General features: G+C 40.4%; 2 protein-coding genes across 8 annotated transcripts in view; one reads left to right on the top strand and one right to left on the bottom strand.

Annotated features, from left to right (window-relative positions):
* Positions 1 to 27,244, top strand: part of LOC119026695 — a 1,024,654-nt gene that overhangs the window by 406,454 nt on the left and 590,956 nt on the right. The gene's annotated exons all lie outside the window — the stretch shown is intronic.
* The window catches only part of LOC119026502 (alpha-1,6-mannosylglycoprotein 6-beta-N-acetylglucosaminyltransferase B-like), a 120,302-nt gene that overhangs the window by 42,296 nt on the left and 50,762 nt on the right, over positions 1 to 27,244 (bottom strand). For all 6 annotated transcript variants that reach the window (XM_037110959.1, XM_037110951.1, XM_037110966.1 and 3 more), the window contains exons 4-8: positions 24,718 to 24,827; positions 20,881 to 20,957; positions 20,334 to 20,513; positions 16,225 to 16,389; positions 9,153 to 9,322 (exon numbers count right to left, since the gene is read on the bottom strand). In XM_037110959.1, the coding sequence (XP_036966854.1) occupies positions 9,153 to 9,322; positions 16,225 to 16,389; positions 20,334 to 20,513; positions 20,881 to 20,957; positions 24,718 to 24,827 (702 nt within the window). The remainder of the gene's footprint in view (positions 1 to 9,152; positions 9,323 to 16,224; positions 16,390 to 20,333; positions 20,514 to 20,880; positions 20,958 to 24,717; positions 24,828 to 27,244) is intronic.

Here is a 27,244-nt window from a genome sequence, read left to right as displayed (position 1 = left end):
TAATACAAATAAATGCAACTTGATCAAAACAACCATGACATCTTTTGAATGAAACATGACTTCAACAATTAAATACTGGACAGTTGATTAATTAATGCTGCTATTAGTGACTGAGGATTGAGAGCTGTCTGCTCTTCACTGTGCCGAACAGGATCCTCCTGTTTGCTGCCCTTTTCACCACTGCAGGTTCAAGTGGTGATGTAAAGAGGATAGAGAAAATTGCTAACTGCAAAAGGGACAGGAAGTTAGCTGAAACGGTGGCAACATTCACAGCAGCTTCAATTGACTTATCAGTTTGGCTTTACATATATCAACTGTTGTGTAGTTTAATTTAGAACAACGCATTTAATAAATTGTAAATGTGCTTTTAATGCAGAATCATAGTGGAACCTCAAATTGAGTACTTGAGTAAATGTACTTAGTTACATTCCACCCTTGGGGGACAGGAGAGTGTTTGCTTGTGGCTCGTTTCTGCTAACACAGACACCCTAAGCAGACAAAATGATGCAGACTGAGCACACTACTCATTTTCACGCTCTAGTTTTTAACAAAGAGACAAGCTGATGCTCAATCTCACACACACATATGCACACACACAAACAGCTCCCACAACTGATTAATGTTAATGTGCTGCCGTTTCTCTTGAAGTGGGAGCTACCTCACAAGTCTCTTTAGGAGTTTCACACACCTCAGCAGGTTCTCTCGAATAAAGAGATCCGATATACACTCACCTCATAACTCAAACTTTGGATATTTTTAATAGGAGACGCTTCACTCCCACACCTACAGCCAAGTTTATAGTAATGTTTCGAGTCAGCTGCTTTACAAGTTGTTTCCCCTTAAAACTGCGTGGTTGTTCACTTGCACAACAAAGTCAGAAGCAAAAAAAAAAAAAAGAAAAAAAAAGAGTAAGCAGCGATGTAAGGAAAATGAGAACAGCCTAATTGCCAGAGGGAAAGCAAGATCAGGATTTTAAATGTGCATGTGTCTTTTTTGTATTTGTATGTCGATTCTTGTTTGCTTTGGGGCAGGTATAATATTGCAGCTCGTAGCCAGCCAGTGGTAGAGCGGGAGGTGAACTGAGGTCACTAACTCCAGTCTCTCTACAGGCCTCACTTTAATGATGGGAGGGCATGGAGAGACAATGGGAGGAAGAGAAGAGAGTCGGAGGGTTTATGAGGCCAAGAGTCAACACAGCAAGTCAGAAAATCAGAAACACCTCGGAACAAAAGCAGAAGAAAGTTGTAAAAAACAGCTCCTACAACCACCCACACATTCACATCCATTCTCCTGTTCTGCATATTGCATAAGTAATATTTCTGCGAGGAAATACATGTTTACCCAGCTGAAGGTTTGCAGAGAGCAACCTAAACCTCTCATGTCTTTTACAGATATGTACAGATAAAAGAGAGAGATGAAATTTTAACCAACAGCAATTAAAGCCAATATGAAAAAAACTGAAGACGGGCAGAGGGAAGGAAGTGTCCACAATGTGAGCTGAAACACAGCGACGGTCAAACTAGAGCAAGCACAAGAAGGAGAGCAAAATACAGAGGAAAAACAAGTGTGCCAGTGAGAGAATCTGAAGACCAATCCAATTTTATAAGGCATTACGTAACCTCAGTGGATAGCTCTTTTTGCATTAATCTCTTGGGTTACGCAAGCCATTTCTGGGCCAAAGCGCAAGATTTATAGCAATGAGATTATGATGCAAACTAGCTTTGGTTCTTTTACAGCATGTTGTGGCTGCACATGCACACACGTGGATTTACAAGCACATATGGAGCCTTTCTCTACCAATAAAATGCTCCCTCTCACACAAGATGGACAGAGTCAGATGTAGACCAATAGGTAGATTAAACTGTGTGTGTACACCTGCACGCTCTGCTTAACTGGCTTAAGGCTCAGTGTAACACTCACTGTTGACTGGCTTTACAACTACCAGACTCTGTGGATTTTAATATTGATGGACAGTTCATGAGATAAAAGACATAAAATTCAAAATTCTCTGACCAACAGATTTGATCTTCATTCACAGGACTGAGATATCTGGGGACTGACAATACTGTGATGTGTGAGCTTGTATGAAGTTGGGGAAAAAATTATTACAAAATAAAAAAAAAAAACACAGCATGTCAGTGAGAGGGGTAAACCTTCATTGTGCTAGATAAAACAGATGCCTGTTCACCTCCTTACCCTCGCCGCGAGAAAGCGCTTACAGCGACCAGGGGATTAAACTCAGACTGAGATTTCTCTTGTTATGTGAATGGTTGAGTTTAGCAGTGTGACTGGCAAGACAGAGTGGAGAGTCGAGAAATACCACTGCGGAGGTTGAACACGCTGGCAATGTACCGAGGTACATAAAAAAAGACTTAACATAAACGTTTTATGGCACAGATGAAACTTAAAATACAAAAGATTTGTGAACAGATGGCCGTAATAGCAATTTTTAACTGTTAGTGAGGGAGGTGTAAAACCTGAGCTTGGCTACAACACAGAACTGAACCGTTATCTTGTCTGCTGGTGGCCCAAAAATGTCAAAGACATTAACTCTGTTTTAAAACCTATTTTTGGAAACAGTAGAATCAACCCCTTACAGTAACAATAACACAAGCATTAACTCATAACAACTGCGATAATCTGTAACAAGAGCGTTGATTCAAGAAAAGGGCAATAACTTACAACAAAAAACATAACTCATACCAACATTAGTAACTCATAACAGCAGCATTGTGAGTTATGAGCAAATCTGTAAGCAGTCTCTTAGACACAGGGGGAAAATGAGAGAGGGACACCTTAATCAAGCGCAGAAGTAGGATTACAGTAACTTGTTTTTGCACCACCATCACAACAAACTACCGCATGAGCTGGTCCCTGAGAGGGGCTAACCCACTGACAGTATAAATAGTGGATGCAGGTTCTGAGTTTGCAAAGTGAGGCAAAAGCAGTGGTGCTTTACATTTTCATGCTTTCTTATGGTCATTAAGGTGCAACCCCACAGTCCGACTGTGTGTAAGCCAACAAGCTTATGGTCCCAATAACAATGAAATAGATGTTATAGTGTGTTATATGCTTTAGGGTGTGGCTATTTTGTGATTGTCAAGTGGCTGTGTCCTTGGGCTCTTAATCAGATCCAATCAGGATTAATTGTCCACATATGGTAAATTCTGAGTCCAGCAAACAAAGATGCTGATGGCAATAATGCCACTCATGAGGCTTCAACACCATCACTGTGGGTTTACTTTTGGGCTGACCAAAGGAGACATTTTGCATGAACATGATTGCTGCAAGTGTGCATTAAGTGCCCACAGAAGCGAATTTGGGAGCCACTTGAACCAACTGCATTAGCACTTGCCTTTGTAGTGTGACATCAGGGTCCAAAGAACAACCATAAAAGTGTCTAATAAAAGAGGAAATATCCTGTTTTAGAGGGCATTTTAGCAACCTCCCTCAAACGTCGATTTCACGCAGAACAAAAATATTAAACGCAACTCTGCCAATTAATCATTCTGTTTCCACACTAGATGTACTGTATGCGTTTGTGTGTGATGGGAGCAGAAAGAACATACAGCAAAAAACTTACCCAAATAAAAAAATAAAATAAAAACACTTGGGAAACAGTAAAAGCCTGAAAGATGCACCATTTTGTGGTTTTCAAAAGAATACCAGACCTAAAAGCCCCTCACGCTTCTGGAGTGGAAGGTTACTACCTGCTGTCGACCTTACATCTCTCTAGTCACACTATCCAATTATCAGCACATCTCCGACTTTCGTTTTACTCCCTCTTTGCTTCTCTGGTGATGATTAACTGTTGCTCTGTGTCTCTCCACCTCCAACCCAAAAAAGGCCTGCAGTGTGATCTCCATGGCAACCTAGACATTACCTGCAGTCGAGATGAGATGGTGAAAGTTGACACTTCAAGTTAGGGGAAGATATGGGGAGAGAGTGTGGGTGACGGCATGATCAAGTCACACGAGGCAAAGGAAGAACATTTATAAGCTGTAAGGACTTCAGGTGGGTTTTAAATGGTAGTCAGGAAAAAATCCTAGTACAAAGAACAAAAACTGCCCATATTGTTGGCTCAGATTAAATACTGCTTATTTACCATCACCTTACCAAGAGCTATTCTTGGGACACACTACAGTATACAAAACACAACAAAACTAAAGTAACCAACAAATCATATTCTACTGATGACTAGCATTACAAAATGTTTATATTGGACCTTAAAATTCACCTTCAATTACTTTTTACAGCCCCAAGAATCAGATCAAAATTAATCAAATAAAACCTGATAAATGTAAGATCTAAACAGTTTTTAGCAGTAGCTGCTAGGTAAGTATTGGGTATGTGTGATCACAGCAAGTTTGTATGATATGCTGTGAATGAACAGATGCAATATCATTGCTATATGACAATGGTGGTTTCTCTGCGAAGGAAATCATAGTGCTGCACACATGAATAGAGTCAAACAGGGCATAAAATGTGTGTAAATGTTGGATCCTTTGTTTCTGAAAGTGTCCACAATGGTCAGACAAAGCTACCGCTAATCTGACATTGGAGAGGAGTTGTGGTAGGGGGTTATTTGAGCTGTTCGTTCATCCAACAATCAGTTCTGATGGAGTATGTATGCCTCTTAGTTCCCTCTAGATTAAAATTTGTCTTTTTCATCTTCGTTTGTCAACTGTGCCATTATGAAACCTTCACTGGCTTACTGTCTTTGGGTTACTCCAGATAATCATGACGTAAAAGCTAGCATTTGCTCTCTGGATTTTTATCTCTATGTATTACTGAACTTCCCCTATGTCTCTTTACGGCAGTGACAGGATCGGGAACAAAAGGTGCTGACCACCCATCTGCACCGTTGAGTCTGTAAGGCGGAGCCCTGTCTTTTCTCCCTCTAACACTAATACATCTCAGGTGCCTTGCCAAACTAATTGGCACCAATCTCAGCTTCATTTCCATCAAGCTACTCAGTTAGCCCACGTTGTGAAGAGTGCAAGCTCAGCAGAAACGTGGAGAGGTAAAAATTTGTATTGAATTAAGTCAGGTTCGTGTGCTGCTGTGTGTGGGCAAGTAAGAATGGAGTCAAATTGTTGCTTTGTGCAGAAACGAAGGACATTCAAATCTCGGAAAACAAAGGGGTGGCATTTATCAGTGAGCCTTCAAAAAAGAGGAAGCAAAGAACCATTATTTGCATATTTGAATAACAAGACTCTGCGCCCCAGCTCCACAGATGTCAACTCAGCACTTTGCTGCTCTCCCTTTTCTTCCATCGTCTCCCCTACAGGCTTCTCCATACACATGTTCTCATCAGTCAATCCACCCGCACAGTGACAGGCTTGAGACTGAGATATGTCTCTACGGTCACTGATTTTAACTAAACGTTTCCCTGCGTCATTATGACCTGCAGGCAACAAAACAACACAATCACATTAACACAAACAGAGATCAGCTTTTATCTGCTGTAAATATACTGCATCCTGAGTTAAAACATTGGAAGTTCTGGTTCATTTTCATTTTCATAGCATGTTAGTGAGTCCCAATGTGATCTGATCGAGCATCTCTAGTGACTGAAGCCCAGCCATCTGACTGTTGTTGGATAGTACAAAGCAGGGTGTATGTTATATACAGTATACTGTAAGACCAGATCATCCCCGCAGTGGCCAATTACAGCTAAACTCTGCTTCCTCCTCAGATGTAGCCATGAGAGCGATGTATCACAGTGCGCGCGCACACACTCACACACACACACACACACACACACACACACAGTGCCCACACACACACATGGACCCTGGGCACTTTTTGTTCAGTTCTGTTCTAACGCTGGTTAGTGTAGCCCAAAGAAAACTGAAGTAAAGTTTCCAAATCTGTTTTTGGACTCAACTAAGCAACCTCTTCGGGGCAATTGTTGTCTGTCTGCCTGCTTTTCCATTTGTCTCGGTTGGCCTGCCTGCCCAGATTGCCGGAGCATTTGTCTGTATATTTATCTGAGTGTCTGGCTACATCTTTGTGTGTCTGCCTCTTTGTTTGGTCGGTTCATCCATCTACCTGTTTGCCTTTAGGAGAAAAATGTTCAACATTTCTCACCTCCTGTCTTTGGGAGTACTCTTGCACAGCTATTGGGGACAGAAGGCACAAAGGGAGAAGTGGAATATGTTGACAAAAATTGGGAACATGTGAGAGAATGCAGGTTTGACAACTGTTGTGAGAGACAAAAAAAGTAGAAAAATCTGAGCCTTATTCATCACTTTATGTCTTTAGTTCCACCACACCGGCAGATAATACTTGGTACTCGGTATCACAATAAATAAACATCAGCAGCAGCAATGAGGTCAACACATCAGACATCTGTGTGGAAATAATGAATGTGTCATAAATGTGTTTGCTGACAGATATTTTGTGTCAAATGTTGATTGTAAGCTACTCACTGTTATCACTACAGCTTTCTCTTTTTGTCCGTTTACTGACAAAACAAAATGACTGCATTTGCTTGACACAGTGAGAATATACACAAAGCCAAATTGTGAGCGTACAGAGAAACAGCACAAAAATGCAGCAGATTCTGTTTTGTTTTAAGAGAGTACTCTGATGATTTCAGTCTTTCATAAATAATGCTTTTACCCTGTGTATTTTATAGCAGCAAACAACAATTAGTACTCCTGCTTTTGAAAACATGAATCACTATGTAGCTGTATACAGCTATGTAACAAGACAGGAAATAATGAATGGATATGCTTTCGAGCTGCAGCACAAAGGAGTACCTTATGGATCAGTATGCTTTAAACAGTAATCCTCCTTTAAAGGAACAGCTCACCCTGAAATAAAACAAAAAAATAACCAAAACAATCGACATAACTAAACAGCTGCACAGGGAGGAGGTAACATATTTATTTTCAAATATTGATGCTCTGGTTTCTTCACTCGTCAAAAAATTATGCTTTGGGATTGTAGGACAGGGCAACCATCAAGAGTAAGTTAATTGATGAGCTGGGAGTCAGACTAAAGAAATCAATTTTTCATACAAATAGGACCTTTAAGCAGTATTTGTTTGTCCAGATCCTTTGTTTAAATCATTGAGGGTTTAACTGAACGAACATTTTACAGTATTACATTATCATCTATAAGATGCTGATGATCCGAAGGTCAATAAAGATATTGATTGATTTGTGTTGAGACATAGGAGAAGAAAACACAACAGTTTTACGATACAACTCAATGGCAACCAGACTGTATTATTACCCAGTTCAACCTTAGCATTGAATATTTTTGTATTTCTGGAGCCAGGGACTGAGGGAAATGAAAGATATGAGAGGAAGGAAGTGTCACATCAACAAAGAACAATTGGGCACACTGCATAACCGGCCTCTGTTCCACTTTCCCGCAACAAACCATGTGGAAAGATTGACATCAAGAGATGAAGTTCATCCCACAGCATTGTTTTTAAAGGAAGTGAGTCAGAATTCAAATGCAGTTTCTCAGAGTAATCCAAAACTAAAAGCTACTATTCCTTTCATAGCTATTTCATGTGGGAAAGGTGAACTAAATTATTCTTCACACCAACATGTTAGACCAATGTTAGCCCAAAAATCACAGTCACATTGCCTCAATGGGCTTTACAATCTGTACAGTGAATAACATCCTCTTACATTGGACCCTTGACTTGAGTAAGAAAACATTGCCATGTTGAGAAAAAAATTAATAAATAAATGAATATAATGGATGAAAGTATAAAACGCCTCAAGATTTTCCCCCTGTCTTCTGCTCCCTGCAGAGGTGTTATATGTCTACAAAATGACTGCCAAAGACTGAGGGTCAATACAATACTTCTTCTCTGATTTGTGGGAGTTGTCGCAGGCAGTGCACAGTGTAAAAGAGTGCAGCGGGGTCTCTGTAGACATCATTATATTGATCTATACACTACATGTGTCATCTCAGTGACCAACAATGTCAGAAAGACAAAGACTATTGGCCCAATCAAGGCTGAACAAAGACGTCGCCCATCTGCAGCACGATTCAGTTGTCTCCTCAAACTTATACCTATTCATAATTCTACTGTTCAACATGAGCCATCCATCTTCAGGGAGTTTGACAACCTGTGTGATTTATTCAGTCTCAGCCATGAGGTAGATATTGCACTGACTGGACAGAACGAGCCTGAGGGATCTTTCCCAAAAGGGTAGATATACACCCATCCACCCATCCACCCATCGGAGTGTGTGTGTGTGTGTGTGTGTGTGTGTGTGTGTGTTGGCTGTACAGCTGTATCCGTCAGCAGAAACATGTAAGCATGCTGACGCAGGGGATAAAAACACACACACCGACGTAGTCACACTGACAGGAAGCCGTAAAGTGCGCTGATAGAAGATCAATACAGCGATGAATAAATCAGCAGAACCATAGGGCCCTCATACCTAATCTGCAGGTTAAGTGGGAACGGGGGTGTGATTAGAGCATAATGCTCTCTTCCACATTTTGAATACAATTTGTGGGAGTACAATAGAACACTAGCATAACAGGATGATTGTAAAGGTAATCAGTTTGTTGTCACAGCTGTCATTTGGGGTCATTTTGTATCCCTCCTAATAAACATGTTAAATATGGCTGTGACAAGATGACATTTGTGAAAGTGAATTATACAGTAAATATGATTTGTAGATGTTGCAAAAGGCCAGACTCAGGTTCAAATAATCAAACTGTTTTCTTACAACCTCAACCCTGCTGATCAATAACCTTTCAAAGCAAACATGTTTCCTTGTCTGGACAATCCCTATATCGATGTAATGTGGCCTGTCAGCGGGAGAAATGTCACCTACTGGCTTGTCTTAATACCAGTTCAAACAGAGGTTCATTCTGGTTTACAGCTGTGACACTAGCTGATGATCTTCAGCAGTTTAACCACTCCTGCTTTACACAGCTGGCATCTGCAGCTTTCACAGACAAGCTAAGAACACTGACAGTTCACTGACGGAGATGATGACCAGAGTGTTGATTTGATGGATGAGAAATCTTGTCAACAGATGCATCAACACATGCTCAAATCCTAATCAGAATTCCTTAATTTGTCTTGCAGATGAGGATATTACTAACACCAGTAACAAGTAAACCATTTCATTCAGTGCCAGTAGCTTTTGCAGGCAGTAACTTACCCCTGTAGCTCCTTCACAGACATGGAGATTTTGAGGTTATGTCCCAAAACATGGAGTGCAGTGAGGATGTCAGCCCACTGGACCATCTCTCCCAGAGGACCCCCCTTCAGCACTTTGGGGCTGAAAACATCTCCAGACTCTTCTGTCAGGAAGCCCACATGGACCAAAATCTGAAGGAAGACAGGAACACATTGTGACAATGAGCTGAAATAAGTCTGCAAAGAAGCGGCACATCATAGCTCCACTTTAAAACATGTATTAAAGTTTTGAGTTTCTATTAGCAATGAAAACAATGTAGTCTGTAATTAATGAGAGTGAAGTTCAATCGGACAAAAAGGGGAAACTGAAAATCAAATGAACAACTCTGTGTTCATGCAACTAAAGCATGTATGGTAGGGCTACATGGAAATGTTTACATGTGCAATATTGTTAACAAAAGCAAACTATCTCTAACATGTCATGCTTCCACACTTTTGCTGGTTGATACAAAAGCAAACTTGCATTGGTTCTCATTTTACATGACTAATCTTCATGAGAAGTCTGTCTGATAATACATAATTCAGTCTGATTTAGGGGTTCTTGGATTCATGGGGGTTTGTTGCTTGCGAGCTCTGCATGTATAGAGAAAATTCATTGATTGTTCTTGATCAGTTTAACAAATAAACCAGGCCCTGCATTGGTCGTCTGATGATATGCTCTCCACTACAAAATGACCTCCATCATTCTAGATTTACTAATGCTTTCAAATAGAGCAAGTTGCCTCGTGGAAAGTCTTCCATATCACAACTATATGTTGAAACAAAGAAGTTTGTCTATTAACTGACCTGTGATAAATGTACATGACTGATGGTAAGATAAAAGTTACCTTCAATTGCAAGTTTCTTGCTTGGTCTGACTACTTTGACTACTCTGACTCTACCAGGTGTAAAAAACAGTAATTGCGCCTTGATGAGGTTAAGTTCAACGTTCGAAGGTTCAAAAAAATAAATTAATAAGTTAGTTAAGTTATGAACTCACAGATTAGATGGCGAAATACTCAAAACATGTCACGTCATGTCATTGTCCGAACCGCTTATCCTTATTATTCCATGGGGTTGCGGGGTGTTGCTGCTGGAGCCAATCCCAGCGTTGTCTCAGGGCGAGGGCAGGGTACTCCCTGGATAAGTCGCCAAGGACACTTCGACATGCAGCTCAGCACTGCCCGGAGTTGGGATTTGAACCAGTGACCTTCCGATCACTAGTCGACCTGCTCTACCCGCTGAGCTACAGCCGCCCCTACTCAAAACATCATTAGTTCTATTTACAAAGTGTATGTGTCCTGTTAGATAAGAAGCCTGAAAAACATCCGTCCATTCTTCAGCACAATATACAGTAGATCTGTTAAAATAACTTAACTTACATGATCTTAGATATCTTGCTTATGAAGCGATGGCTTATATACGCACAAAATGTTAATGTGTATATAATTTAATCTGATTTATAAAATACTATTTATGTGTGTGTGCTGTGTAAAGTTAAGCTCCTTGAAAGTTAAGCTGCTGCAGTGCAAACTGTTTTAATGAGTTTGAGGATTAAAATCATTAGAATTTCAGACCCAAAAGAAAATTATGGAAACTGAAAAGTAATTCTTTGAAATCCCCGGCGACTTATCCCCTCATGGTCCAATGAAACAGCATGCACATGTAGAAATCTATCATTATGGACTTGTCTGTCCAACTCATTTCATATGCAACATATGCCTATACAGATTACTGCTGTCCCCAAAGCTTTTGCTCCCAATGGCGAAATCACCTTTTGTTTAAAAAAAAACAAAACTTACCATACGTATGAGGAAATTATCATAGTTAATATGTTGCGCTATCATACAACTTTGCACTTACAGGATACAGTTCCGTCATGCATGTCCACCTCGCCACTGCATAATCAGTGCAACCCACCGAGAAATGAGCAACACATTGCCTTTCACAGCGGATTAGACACAGCCATGTCCAAACGCTGCTCTGCTGAGTAATCCTGATTAACTAACGCAGCATGAACACCTCCATGCAACAAACATAATGAGCTTAAGGCCAGCTGTGTGGAGTTGAACAGAAAGTTTTGACTCTGGCTGCTTAATATGTCTCCATCTCTGTGATTGTATGTAAGTGCGTGTGCGTCTTATGTCTGTACCTTCACAGCTGTGGACTGCAGAGGTAATGATTACAAATATCAGAGAGCTTTTAAGGAGTGGGCACTCTCCTCCCCTCTCCATCATAACACATTAGCTACATTGCACTAATGTACATTCCTACACATCGTACAGTTTATGATCCTGAAGAGGATTATGCATGAATTGATTTTTGCACTCTTGTTATTTTTCTGTCTGAGCAGAGAGAGAGACAGGGAGAGAGAAATAAATATTAGTTATGATATCTGATTTAATGACTTAACAATAGTGCGGTAAAGTGATGGAAGGTTATTTTGTAGTAGAGCTGTATACAACAAGAACAACTGCTTAAGTCGTTTTACTGATGTCCAAAACGTGTGTTAAACATTGGACAATGGTGTGTATGCGGCAGAGTCAAGCTCCAGCGACACTCCAGCTGGCGTGAAAAATCCCCTGATTTAATAAGCCTGCTCTATTAACTTCTGCTTCATAAAAAAAGATAAGTGAAATTTAATTACAGTTTGGGTGGCAGATGGCAAGAGCGAGAATTCATGGCGCCAATACTATTCATTCTCTTGGCTGGGTGGCTGTTGTGGTGCTGGTGAGGGTGTATCACACAAACACTGGCAGCCGCGCAGAAATGGAGACAGAGGGAGATGAGTTTCATGTACTGACAGCAGCCTAGCAGTGCTACTAAATAAATATGAGAGATATCACACAGTGGCAGTAGAGCTGAATAACTGTGGATTGGAATCTATAAAGCTGCAGCCACGCGGACACAAGTTAATAGGGAGTGAGGTAAGGGTGCTTTACAAAACTGGGCAACTTGCACCAATCTAGACTGTGGACAGTTGAGTTCAGTGATACATATCAACCACAGAGAAAAAAACCTTTAAATTACAGAGTAAGAATCAATAGGAAAAAAAAAAAAAAAAAAGCCATACAATGGGAAGTCGAAAGCTAAAACTGTGCTTCCTCATAATCTCCTGTATCACGGTCGGCTGCATCCCCCAGGAATCACGAGAGAGAGTGGAGCTCTTTATACAGTGGACTTATGCTCCTCCCAGATGGTGTGTGTGTCTCAGTGCGTGTGTGCACGCTGATGGGTTTTGAAGTTTGTTTGTTTGCGCGCATTTGTTTCACACTGACATACATCAATGAACCCAGTGTGTGTGGATGTTCGTGTGTGTTCAGCGTGGAGGCTCTGGGGATTCACCAAAAGGATCTGAAGCTACTCTCTACTGTTAATGTCCCGTGGGGTTTGAACACAAAGCCCTGCGATACCGGCCGAGACAGAGGGGGGCGATTACGACGCACTCTCCAGCTCACCTTTACAACGCCCGTCTGCAAGTGCGTGTGTTCCTGCACCACCCCTCAAATCTGTGATTACATAACTGGGGTGAAGGAAATTCATTGTCTTTCATGTGAAGGTGTTTCATGTCATGCAACTGTGTGTCTCGGTAAAATCCTTGGAAAGTCTTTGGTGCTTTCATATGAGAGCAGGAGAGTACAAGTGGCACTCAAGTATGTGGTAACACTCCACTGCTCCACTCTTCACTAACAGGCTAACGACAGAAGAATGCTAATTCTTAACTTGGCATCTGCTGGCGCGATGTATGCATGCGTGAGTGTGTGACCCTGTTCGCTCATGCACTGTGGCCCTTATGAAGGTCGCAGCTGTCCGATGGAAGGCCACGGGTGGCAACACAAGCTGGCACTGCCAACCATCACTGCTCTACCCTTACTTTCACCTTCTCCATCATACTCCATTGACGCCCATACACACCACACTTCCTTCCTCTTTATTTCTCCTCACGTCCCCCTTTTTCTGTCCCCTTCTCTTTATCTCCAAACTTTGACTCTTCCTTACGCCCTCCCTGCACCGGCCTCCTCACTTCACCCTCCATAACCAATTAGTCTCCGACACTGTCTGCACTCCATCAGTCAGAGGTCAATTAACTCTCAAGAGGGCAGACGCAGGGAGAAGGGGAATTAACAGTTTGGCATGTGCTGACAAACACACAGAATGTGCTTGTTCAACACACACCAAGTACGCAAAGATGCACACAAACTCACTTGCTGAAACAGTTAAACTAACACCAGACAGGCAGTGAATTCACTGCAAGCAGGTTAAAAGGATACAGTCAGTACTTTTGGATCTGTGCTATCGTCTCTTCAAAACCTTTCCATTATAACACAGCTTAGTCAAATGTGTCTCCTTTGATGTCTCGCTAAAAGAGAACAGCGATTTGTTATACACAAAATGTTCCATCAGCTACGTTATAATGGCTGAACGGGTTGACCCAGGCTTTTCATTAAGTTTGATAACGGCACCCCCCCAAAAAAGATCAGCTTTCAAATGTCTAACAGCTTTGACAGGGAAGTGCAGCAAAAGGTTGACTGTATTCTTTCTGAACTCCACCAGCACTGAGGAAATGGGCAGATTAGTCACAAAAAAAGGTTCCTCAGAATATCTAAGGCTGGCTTCTACTTCATCACTCACTGCGGGACACTGCATATAAAATCTCTCAAACGGCTATCTCTTCAATATATTTCACTGTAGAAAATCTCTTCTGCTTCGACTCTCAAGTCCTTTCCTTGTGTATGCTGTTGACATTCAAGGAATAATCTTGTTTTTTCCCCATCCTTCCCCCTCCATCCTCACCTCTCTGCTCTGCTAATTTATTATTTTTCTGAGTAAACATCCACTCTGCTTACAATCAAAGGGAAAGCCAAACAAGGAAACGGAACTAAACCAACAGAGCCCCATTGGAATTGCAAAGACTGCACACTCAAGCAGAATGCTAAAATTGCTATTGGAAAGAAGGAACTTTTTCAAAGACAAAGGTTAGACGAGTGCAAGGCCAAACTTAATTCACATCAGACAATGTTTTTTCTGTTTTTTTTTTTTTTTTTGTTATTTTTTTTTTAAAGTCAGAGTTAATCAAAATCAAACAAGCGTTCTCCTTCTCAAAATTAAAGTCAGTGTTCATTTTAAACTTTTCAAGAAAGCAAATCTTCCTCTCGGGGAGTGGGGTAATGGTCAAAAAAATGTTAATTTGCTGCAGAAGGAGATTTAAGGGAGTTCTATAATACTTTTTGTTTTGTTCTCCCTTTAGTGGTTCATATACTGGTTGTTCTTGTGCATGTAAAAGATTGTGAAAGTTAATTTCAAAGTCTGCACCAAAGAAGCTCCTTTCTCCCACAGAAAACACTGCTCCTGCCTCATCAGTAGTAGTAGTCTTTATTTCCCAGACATTTCAATAATTTATGCCTAATGGCAAATTTTGCACAAAAAATGTTTTGGCATAGGGTTAATTGATAGGGTTCATTGTTGTTGTTAACAAATGGTGCGGGGTCGTGCATGTAAACCTTTCTTGTGGTAATCTAAAAAAATAAAACAACAAACTTGAAAAAGATCATAATATGTCTCCTTCAATTTTTTAAAAAATTGTATGAGATTCTGCCTTTTGCTTGAATTGCAATGATATCCAATTATCAGTCGTACACAGACAAAAAAAACACACACATTTTTACGTCCTTTTATAATTATTATGATAAACAGCTCTTGACAGCCAAGGCGAACTCTTACCAAACACCAGGGCATCTGCTGTTGAGACAGCATGTTTTAAGGCATATAGGCAGTAAAAGCAGCCAGAGAGCCATGACAGAGGATAACAAATCCCCCCAGTGCACCACAAGAAAGGACAACATCAATCTCAGTGACAGAGGACTATTTCCAACCCTGGTTAACTTATTTTAGAGAGTGATGGAGGCAGAGAGAAACATTTTTGGGGAAAGAAAGAGACTGTGTGCTCGATCTGCCTTCTCACATTAACTCATTCATTTATCATTATGGTCTTAACTAAAAGATTATGAGCCTATGTGGAGCAGGGTGAGAAATGTAAAAGGTAAGGAGGCCTGACAAAACCAAAAATGTGGGGTAGCGAAAGGTTACACGCAGCAAAGAAAGTTTCTCAGATTCCCCAAGTTTTAATTACATATTGTTTTGCTTGACATTTGGAAAAGTAAGCCTTGAAATTGAAAAGTTTTGTGTCATTAACCAGTTTTAATGACACCTTGGCCTTCCAGTCTTTGTTGCTCCCTTGTCTCAGAGATGCCCCCCCCCAGCTCCATCAATCTTCTAATCCATATTCTACTGTACCCTCTAAAATACCATCCATCCACCTCATGTCCTTCCTTACTCATCTCATTCTTCTCCCTCTGGCACTGATACTGCTTGGCATTTCATCATAATCCCAATCATTCATCATCATCGTTTCTTACCTCTCTTCTCCATTTCGTTTCTTCTCCCCCATCCATCCTCGCATCTCTTTCTTCCTTTCTCTCACACTAAGCCCTTGGCGTGCATGGCTACAAGCAGGAAGTAGCCAAGACGATACTGTGCCGCTTCAGTGCCAAACAAAATGAGGCTTAACACTTTAACACTGTGACACGACAGTAAATTCGTATTCTATATTACTGAGCTTTTTTTGAAAGACAGTTAGACACCAATTACAGAAGAAGAATGTAGACAGCAAGCGATGGATGACAACCTATCATTACCTCCTCTATCATTTTTCTCTTGCCATCATTCAAACTGAGAACCCTCGAGAGGCATCTGAAAGAGCTTTTTATGCACAAATACTTATTTGGTAGGCAGTCATGCCTAAAAATCTTTGAATCAAAAGCTAAACCTGAATCCTCCGTTTTGCAGTAAAATCATTTGTAGATCAATTTGAGTCTCGTACAAACTCATACTCAAGTGGGTATTAACTGATACTGTAAGCTGAGCTATATGTGTTTATGTTTTTCATTAAGTTCAGTTCAACTGTGTTGTTTTGCTCCACCATTCTACCAAGGTTATTACAGCACCTGATTACAGTCAAAAGAAACAAAAAACAGCCAACATTCTCTGTCTTTCACCTTCTTCTGGTCCCTCCACCGTTGTTCCAGCTTGGCGTCCAGGCGGTTGGCAGCTGTTGCCCACTGCTGTGCTAGACGGCGAATCCGGCGCTTCATGAAGCTAAGGGACTCCTTTCCTGTCCCAACCTGGTCCAGCAGCACAGTGAGGTCTGTGCGGAAGGCAGCCTGGGAAGGGAAAGGATGGAAAGTAAAAGGGGAGATGGAAAGAAGTGAAGAGAAAGTGTGAGAATAGTATATGATAATAGGACATATCTCAACAACTGTTGGATGGATTCTCAAGAACATTGATACAGATCTCTATTGTGCCCAATGGATAAAATACTACCGTCTTTGGTGATCAGTTGACTTTTCCCCTTGCACCACTGACAGGTTTTTTTGATCGGAGTGAAATGTGTTTATAACTTTGTTTCCATGTGATTCGTGGGTTATATTTGTGGGTTGTTGAGTCTCTTTCACACCGTTCCGGGGGAGGTTACTGGGGAAGTGATTATGGGCGAATATTCTGGTGCTTGGCAAAACTAGGATAACTAACAATAGCATAATAACTAACATGAGGTGGCACTTTGCATGCTTCAGAAGCTTTAACTAAGTGGGATAAGCAATAATAATAGTGTTAGCAGTATTCATTTGATGAAGTTGCTAATGTATTTGCTAATGTAGATTTGCATGAATGTCTGATTCGTTGTACGAATTGCATGCACAAGTTACATCAGCTCATGTAACTTGTGCATGCAGACACACTTTTTCTTGTGTGTGATGGTTAAATATGTATTCTCTGCAAAGGCAGGAAAACAACTGCAAGATTTTTAAAAGAATAAACCATTTTGCATGATGCATTACTTGTCTTGTCAACGCTGCTGTTTTAGAAGTATTTCAAGAAAAACAGTGTCAAAAGAGAATCGTGTGAATTAGTTTTACTATTTCGAGGCTGACTTTTGTTTCGCCTGTCAAAGAAAAGTATATACAGAATTTATAACAGCAGGTAAGTCTCTAAACAATCCAGACTCTCTACCTATGAGAACAACCTTGGCTCTACACTGTCTGTGCGCAAGATAGAGGAAGACTGTAATCCACAGTTTAGTGATTTGGGTCAGAGGGTAAAATGGAGATATCGGTCTTCGTTTACACCGACGTTCTCCTTTACTTCAATCTGTTGCCACAGATAAACATGTAAAAGGCAAGGTGGAACAATACACACAAAATATAGTGCACACACATGGCTTTAATAACATCTATGATTGCTTTGTGGTCCCAAAGAAACACTGTAAAAGGCTGACCAAGCCACTGTAACTATAGCTAGTATTTGTGTGTGCAGTGATGACTTTCCTTTTTCATTTAGTGAACATCCAAATTTAATGACCTTATTATCATGGCTTTCCCCAGAGGGCACTTTCACCTGTATTGTGCCACTAATGTGAGGAACAAAGTAGTTAATTTTAATGTAGAGGCAATTTAATATTAAAAAAATTTAAAAAACAAAGTAGTGGATTTACTGTTCCTTCATTAAAGTCATCCAGAGGAACTATGAAAGACTTTCACAACTTTATTCATGCATGCATCCATGTCACAAGTTGTGAAGAAAGAGAGACAGCTGGATACTGTTTGTCAGCGCACTTTTGTGTGGCTGACACGACAAGCTGCTCCCACTAGGTCAGTGTGTAATTGTTTGTCTTGGAAATGTTTGTGTATGGGAATTAAGTATTTAAGTTTTCACTGCTCCATGACCCCTGAGTCAATAAGAAAATCAGACACTAGAGGATAATGATGAGGGGGTCAGGCTTGTTTTAATTAGTGGGGAGTGAAGAGGGTCAGATTAAGGTTAACTATTGTGTATCATTGGGGAAAAACTCCTATTACTGCACAGCCTCTTTAAAGCAAAAGGACCGTCTGCACTCTTATTCTCCCTCATTTGATTGGTACCATGAACATACGACTGATAAGTAGATGGCCAACATTAATCACTCCTGTCTGTTCACTTTTTATTTTCTGTCTTTGTCATTATAAAAGCTGGTTTAAAACTGAAAATATGAACGGCAACAATTTGGAGGAAATAACAGAGTGAGAAACATTATTTTCATTCAGTAAAAACTGTAACACAACCGTATCAAGCAGCTGACGAAAAACAAAAAATGTTTCTTCTTTTCTACTCCCTCTATTCCATTCGCTATCCATTACTGGCCTGAAGATCTTAGTTTTAATTTTTCTCAAAAACATTAAATACTGAAGCAACCAATGTTAAGGTCGCTGAATAGTCAATAGCTGTTTGTTTGGGTGCAAACAGCACTGAAAATCTTAACAATGACGAGTTTATATGAAGGGCAATGATATGCATGCGAGTAACATGTTTTATTCATGTCCTGAGATAAGAATAATTTTTTTATATTATTTTTTTACCAACAAAGAACTGCATATTGAAAGAATGAAAAGGAAAAACATCCACAAATCATCTGTAGTGGCCGAAGGGGATAGTACTGTACTAACATAGTCTTTTTGAAATATATGACAGCTACATGAAACAAATGTGAAGAGGGTGAATTCAGCGAAGTCCATTCTTTATAATAAGCTAAATTCTTTTACCCTCATGTCAACCCTCACATTTTTTTAATGAAACTCCAAAGAAAGTGTTGTCCTGATCTCCAATTAATTTGTATATCTGTAGTATTTCCACATAATCTGGGCTCACTGGGTACACTCAGAACAAGCTAGTGGCCTTCTGGGAGGTTGGATGAGGGCTTTTTAAGCAACAGACAATAGAGTAGGTCTGAAGTAGTTTTGTATTTATATGACTTAATGAACTGAAAATCTAACAGTTGAATGTTAAACTTCCTCGGTTGTGAGCAATGAGTAGTACTACCTTGGAAGGTGAGGTACCTGTGCAAGCATTGGCTTCAAATGGAGAAACTAATATGCTGTTCATAAAGCAGCAGGTAAAGGTCCTCAGCTCTGCAGGGAACAGATTGAATGTCATCTGTATTATGTCCTCTGAGTATAATGTACAGTGCCGCATCAATTCAATAGTGTCAAGCTCACCACTATAAGAAATGTCTTTGTCTGTAAAATATTTTGAGTGCTATCCTAATTATAGACAATAATTCAAACTATTTTCCCAGGCTGAAAATGTTAATCAATATATTACTTGTTTTGTATACTCACACTGAGTCAGATGATACTCCCACACACTGCATCTGCTCTCTTTCATCACAGGGAGAATGACTTCACCTCTGTTTTACCTTTTGGTCTATACATACTGTTGAGATAGTTGTTTTCAAAATTAAGTCATTTATCATTAAAAAATACTTGGTGACCTGTGTATGTTTAAATAGTTAGCTAATGAATGCTCCCAAAAGAGATCATGAAATAACTGCTGTAGGCACATTAAGTTCAGTTACATTTATGTTTGTATGGCCTGTAAGTAGTTATATTAGTTGCGTCTTTTGTGGTGCATATAAGCAAGCATGCACAGTTTATACTTTCAATACTCTTTCACCCACTGTATGCATGTCCATAGTTAGGGCCCGAGGCTAACAGTGTTGAAATATCTTTAGGAGGATCTTTCCACGGGCACCACAGGGACAAATAGTATGTATTAGTATGTATAATCGTAACTATAGCTTAGTAAATGAAAAACGGAGGATCTAAAACAGGGCATGTCTGTCCATGTCGTTACTATAGTTACAGTCTTTACAGCCATACTGTGTCAGCACTAGTCACTATCAATGGCTGGTTCTCTTGAAAAATATGACACTTTAAAATCTTAAAGTAAGCAGTAAACCTGCTATAGACGGGGGATGCACCCTATCTTTTCCCCGACAGTGCTACATTGTACACACCTCATCTGTGTACAGTGAGTAAGCGCTAGTCAGCTGTAGAGGTACTTTAAATATGATCTACTTCTAACAACTATAGATGGTTATAACAAAGTAAAGAAACAACATTTACATTTTGGAATGGTTTACATTCACTTCCTGACCGCTTTTCATATATCTATTCATTTTTCAAAGGATGGTTGCAGGATAGTGGTGAAAAAAGTGTGTCTGCAGCCCTGTCTATTGTAGCTTTTAAATTGTGTCTTTTTTGTAGCAGTGCATGTTTGTGAGTAATCCCCTAACCTGTCTCTTTGGGGGCTTTGCCTCCTGTACATGCTGGGTTGGAGGGCTGCTGTGGTTCCTCCAGGACAGTGGCGGGCAGAACCACTCCACCTCACTCAGGTAGATGAGAAAGGAGCAGTCTGATCCGTCGACACCGTAGAAGGCATAGCAAGGGTCTGATGTCCAGCGTGCACGCATCCACTGGTTAGAATACAGAGACCAAAGACATTAAGGGCAGTTCATGTACAATCATTATTTTTTGTTGCAATAGTTCCGAAACCCCAGGGCTATATGCAGGTTATGTGCTTCTAGGCTGCAAGGAAACACACAAATCAGGAACACAACTAAATACATCTAATTGAAGTGCTACATCAGGGTTTTTTTTTTTTTTTTTTCTGTAATTATCATGAACTTGGCATATCTCTGATGAATCTTTCTGCATCACAACATGTAATGTCTCGCACCAATATGATACAGATTTTTAAAGAAGCAAATGAAAATTACCACTGCAATTCCAGCTTTTACTGATGCAACTCATCAAGTTAAACCACCTGATTGAGACACTCACATCTACTTTCCCTGGACACTCTGGAAAGCGGGGGTCTCTTGGTACTTCACACTGGTTTGAGGTTCCGTCTCTCAGTACTGAAAAGACAAAATTGCATGTAATTTTACCCTCAGTCATGAAGTGTAAATGTATTTCCTGTAGCCTGACAAGCAACACACTTTGATCCACTCCCATTTCGAAATGTCAAATCAAATTCATACAAGTCAAACCATCAAAGAGAGCTGGGATGTATAAATAAAGGAAAAATAACCGGTTAAAACAAGGTCAAATTAAATGTACAGTGTTGTCAAGGGGTCCTCTGGGGGTCTCAGAAGATGTAAGTAGCTTACAGGAGTTGTTGTCTTCATTTTCTGTTACAATGACTCAAATGATGTTGACAGACAAGGTTATGAGTAAACTTGTGTATTTTTTTTAAGACTTGAACATTTGGGAATATTTGGGAAATGTATCTACACAACTCAACAAAAGATACAAAAAAGGTCTAGTCATTTTTAGACATTTCAGTAAAGAATTATTCATATCATATTCAACTCTTTGAAAGGGTAAAGGTGCAGGCATTGACAATATATGCTTTCTTGTGAGTAAAAGTCAAGTTGTATGCCTTTGCATTACCCACAGTCACTGCTTCATTAGTCTTAAGGCCCGCTAGCTTAAGTCACTTAAATCAGATGGCTTTAATATGAATATTTATCCTCCAGTGAAGAAAACTATTCCAATAGCAATCAACCAGCATAATAATATCTCTCAGCTCATTTAGCAGCATATGATGCATGGTAGAGACTCTCAAAAGTTCAAGTCTTATTTCTTAAAACAAGTAATTTTCCCAAAATGACTGCAGACATGACCTCGTTTGACCGATAGGCTAACCCCTCCAAACCTCACATCAGCGGCTTCTCTCTGCGTGCCTGCGGATGTTTCGCAGTTATATTCACTTTCTCTCTCATCATTAACATCATCGCTTCCAGCTTGTGCCACGTGTGTGTGCCGTCGGTGCCCATAAATCCCTGTGGTTTCCCCTTTGCATCATCACACCGTATCGGCTCCACTGCAGTGCACACTAAACTATTCACTGGGCTCTGACAAAGCAGCACAGCCTGTCTCCCGTTGCTGCCAACAGTCCTAGGGTTACGCTAGCGAGTATGTCTGCTCACTTAGGCTACACTCACCGTATTAATTGCTCCACTGACTTAGTTAACTGCCTCTGTGCTGCTGATATGAGGGAAAGACAGGCACAGAGTGACAGATAGAGAGAGAACTGGAATGATATTGTCTGAGTAAAGAAGCAATGCAGCTTCAATATCATTTTTTTTTCTCTATCTTTTAAACTCTCCCCCTCCCTTTCTCCCTGGACAAGCAAATTTGCCTTCTCTCGGTTGTGTCTGTTTCCATTTGCCTAATGAAAAAGAGACCACTCCATATAAGTCTTCCCCAGGGCTTCTCTTCTCCATCGACTGTGAACACACATGCAGAGACACACGTTGCTTACAAATATGATTACAATAGCGGCCACTGTAGGAACAATTACCAATGTGGTCATCTAACTAGATAAAAACATGAGTCCTGTCCCTGCAAGACAGAACATAAAAGCTTTGTCAGTGCTTGAGGGGAAGGAAATTCTAATAACGCCCTCTCACATTCCCCTGTTATTCCCTCTCGCAGATGCCTGACCACAAGATAAATAAACTGCCACTGAGCCGTATGATAATAAAGTCTGCCGGCAGTGTTTCAATTCATCTGTGATTAGAGGAAGCAGCAGTGTTTTCATTCTGGCGTGTGCCATCGTCCCTGCAGATGCAGCAGGGAAAAACAAAAGGAGATGTAACGCTCATTTATTCTCTTGTAAAGAATTGGGCAATTACCCTCAAGAGAAAAAGTGAGGAAAGAGAGTATGAAAAAAATGATTATAATGGGGGTTTTATTGTGTGTTTGTGTGTGTGTGTTTGTGTGCGTATGTGTGTCCATGTACAGAGTTGTCATAAGCTTAGTATTATTTAGGTTTTGATTAAAAATGTGCGAGGGTCAGACAGCAGAAAACAACAGAGTTGGATGGAAGCAATAATGCGAAGATGAGATACAAAGAGATGACCACAGTGTCCCACATGCACAGCAGTGCTTCCCAGATGACTTGATTACTCACATTTATCTTCATACTTTTCTAAAAATAAAATCTATCTTCTGTCTTATTAAAAAAGTGTTCTGGTTTTGCCTTAAAGCTAAAGCCAAAGCAAGAGAAAGTGCTGCCAAATATGCCCAAGATGCTCTGGAACTCTCACACCTCAATTTTTAGATTTTTTGGTAACTTTTATTTTTTTTTGTTACTGCAGTATTCAGACATAGCATCTATATTATTTTGTAGGGTTTAGTGAAACACTCACCTGTGTATTTTAACAAGATGTCAGTGGAAAAATAAGCTACATTTCCTCATTTAAACTGTGACTTTTTGTGTCTCTGCTCTGCAAGTGTGAGTCTAAAGATGTGGTTTGTATTCTGTTTTGTTCCATTATCAGTTTCAGCAGCAAAGCTCAAACACAAGCTGACAGCTGTGCAAGAGTCCAGCTGCACTTCCAGATGAACATCACTGAAGAAGCTCACTGAATGCGTCTTTTTTTCTCTCTTTTCTCTCCCAACACCCGTTCTCTAATGAACAGAACTCATTTAATCTGCATAACTTGATAGAGTCCATGGTTCGACTGAAAAAGAAGAAAATAGTTTCAGATCTGAATCATGTTATTCACTCAGAACTCCAGCTTTCAATGCAGGTAGATGGCTCTTCAGTTTAAGCTCAACAATGCAAAAATGCATTTAAACTTTGGTGTCTGCCATGTGTTGCTCCTGTCCTTAACTGGTTTAATTGTGCATGTTTGATTTTATGACCACAATGCATGCCCAATTCTACCTCGATTAAGTTAATCTGTAAACTACTTAACATAAGTCAAAAGCATCTGCCAAACAAATGCAATGTTGTTTAACAAACAGATTGCACAGGGGTTCAATAGCACATCAATGTCAGTGTGCTCTCACATGTTTGAAAAAGGAGGATTGACCTGAATTAGGCTGGGCGGTTCATCGCTTTTTGACGGTGTAACAATATTTTTTTAAATGAGATACAGTTTGAAACTATAGCATTTATATCGATATAATGTGATAATGGGCTACATAGCTCCTTTACTCTGTAAAGCCACGCCAGTTTGCGTATCTCCTCTGAAACACTCTTTGCACAACCCTGCTTCAATTACTCACAAGTTACTCACATACGTAGGCCTGTATATTGCAATGCTATACAGAAATCTGTCTGCGCAGTGAATGAAATCACTGCAGCAGCACCCATGCAATACAGCAGAATTCTGCGCATGTGTGAGACACAGCTGCCTGATTGTGTGAGATGAGGGCTGGTGTGTTTGAGTCTGTGTGAGGTGAAACCCCATCTTTGCATTTTGTTTTAATAAAAGTGGGGTTTCAACTGGGCTTTGACGTGCAGCTGAACATTTAGCCAAAACAAAGATATACTGTATAATGTCAATCGCAATTAGACCCAAAAATATTGAGATATGAATTTTGGTCCATAGCGCCTAGCCCTAATAGGACAAGACTGCTCGATGTTGTGTTAATACTGTACAGTAGATACCGTACTTATCTACTGTTCTTGTAATGTAATTGCGTAATATATCTTTCATATGGTTGTTTATAATTAGGGCTGATCTTCACAAGATCAAGCCTTGGATAAGTCTTCCAGACCCATATACTCATGACATCACTTCTTTTCTCATTACATAAAAGAAAGTAAAATAAGAGGTTAAAAGCATTTCACACTGTTGATGATGATGATAAGTGCTGTACCTCTTCCTTGCACCATACTGTTTTGCAGTATCTGCTCCACCCTGATGGCCATGTTGGAAACGTTCTGGGCTATAGCTTGGATCCTCTCCACCAGGCCGGCTGGTTGAATCCTGCACACACAACACCAACACACAAACGTAAAGCGAAGAAGAAGCAATAAAGGCACAGGGAAATGAGAGGAACCATCACATAGCTTTCACACAATGTAAACTCACTTTGAATCAAGTACCTTGCACAAAAAAGCATGCGCCTCTTTATCAAGTAGAACTACTAATCCCACACTGGTGCCCATGGTATCATCTCCTCCACAGCCTCTTCCCTGCTGCATTTACATGCTCCTTCACTTCCGCCATGGGCTGGTCCCCCCCCAATCTTCATTTATTCCCCGTTTCTGTCCCATTCCTGTTTCAACTTCTGCTCTGTCTCAGTCTTTCTCACTCCTCTCCCCTGCCTGTCTCTCTCTTCTTCCCCTCCCTCCCGTTTTACATCTCAACAGATGTAGAAGTGTTGGTGGAAGATGCAAATTGTTAGACACTTGGTTGGAGCGTGAAATAGAAAAAGACCTGTGCTGTTAATACCACTTCCTCTGTAGAGTGAGAGACTTCCCGTTTACATAATAGGATGTGTGGGAAATGTTTGTGTGTAGTTGTTGTGTGAATGTGTTTGCATCGGTTTGTGTGCTCATTGTACTGGAGTTCTGCATGTTTCCAAAGCATCTGACTGCATCATTGCATATCACGCAAAGCCAAGCCTGTGTAACTGCACATTCTCATACTGCTGTGCCCATTATGTCCATTTAAATGACTTGATTTCAGTGCACATTCTGTGAGTGAGCTTGTGCGTGAGCATGTCTCTTCCTGTCTCCCTGTATTGTCTAATAAGCAGATGGTATTAACCCTCATTAAACCCAGTGGCATAAAAGCACCATAAAGACACATCACAGACAATGATCAAAATTATTCATTATGTCTGTGTGTACGGGACGGAATGCAATGCTGCTTAAATAAATACATTCCAATGGCGGCTGCATGAGCTAAAATTATAAAAGGAGGCAGCCATAAAAGTCAAAAGAAGTCACTTGAAAGCATCACTAAGTGTTTTTCCACTCAGTTTAATATGTTTACTAAAACAGAGAAGCCATTATTCTATAGTGCATGTATTTTTCAGGGGCAACAGCTTCCTCGATGTTAGACAATCTGCAGAAATGTGAAGCCGATGTTACATTCAGTTTTTTTTTTTTTAAATTTGCATAAAATAAAGCTTTTACATATGTAGAAATGCATCTCTGAATGTGTGGCGTACATTAAATCATTTAGGATTTTATTTATCAAGACTTCCATTAGCAAAAACTAACAGATAGAATGCAATGCAATCTTTCAATAAATGAGCCAAAACAAATTAACTTTTTGAGGTTCTCATTCGAAATCTGCATTTTAAGGTTATGATTTCATTCTTAATCATGATTTAGCTGCTGTAACTCAGAATGTCTACCTTATCTTTATATGATGTTTTTTTAATGTAATTCTGTCTTTTCCCCAGTCTGGAACCCGCGTGGCAGTGCACAGGCTGACATATTGCAGTGGATGTTTACACAACACCTGAAGCTCAATCTTGACAAGACCGAGCTGCTCCTCCTTCCAGGGAAGTCATAACTCTGTGGCGTCCCTGGCTCAGCCTGTAAGGAAACTAGGTGTGACACAGTCCTTTGCTGCCAATATTGCCGGGACAAGATGCTCCTGCAGATTCATGCACCACAGCATTAGAAGGAAATGTCTGTTCCTCACCAGGTTCTAATCCAGGATCTTGTCTTGTCTCGCACCTAGACTACTGTGCTTGCACGTGCCACCAGGCTCTCCCACACTACAAAGCTGCTCTCAAACCTGCAACGGGTATTGGTGGCTGCTCAAATCCGATTCAAATCACTGGTACTGTGCTGCAAACGGCTCAGGTCTACCCTTCATCCAGGACAGGTTCAAATCACACATGCAAGCCCCTCCACTAATCTTCTCTTCTGTCAAATGACTGGCGACTCCATCGCTACAAAGACAGCCCTCCTACTGCTCAACAAAATCACAACTGTTTGTTGTCCATGCCGAACAATGATGGAATGAGCTCCCTGCTGATACCAGGACTGCAGAAACTCTACAAATAAAAAAACTCATCTTTTCAGACTGCATCTTGGCCCATGGAAAGAAGTCACAAACCAACAACAACAGCAAAAACATATCTTGCTCTTATTGTTTCTTACAAGTTCACTTCAAGCAGTTCAGCTTATTTAATGAAGCTGATGAACTTGCATGACTCTTGCAATTTTGGTTTGTGTCAATATATTTGCTACTTGCTTTGCATAAAATCGTCAGCCAAATAAATGTACTGAAATGTGTGTGTTTCTGTTTCACTGCCGTGAAACCAATTGCCATCTGGGGACAAATAAAGTTATTCTCAGCTATGTTTGCCATAGCTCCATCCATCATTTTTTCACACATATCTGTGCTTGACAGCTGTGGCAAGGTAGCTCATACATCTG

The sequence above is a fragment of the Acanthopagrus latus genome, chromosome 1 (assembly GCF_904848185.1).
Source record: "Acanthopagrus latus isolate v.2019 chromosome 1, fAcaLat1.1, whole genome shotgun sequence".
NCBI classification, from domain to species: Eukaryota; Metazoa; Chordata; class Actinopteri; order Spariformes; family Sparidae; genus Acanthopagrus; species Acanthopagrus latus.
This window is presented reverse-complemented; position numbering and strand designations above follow the sequence as displayed.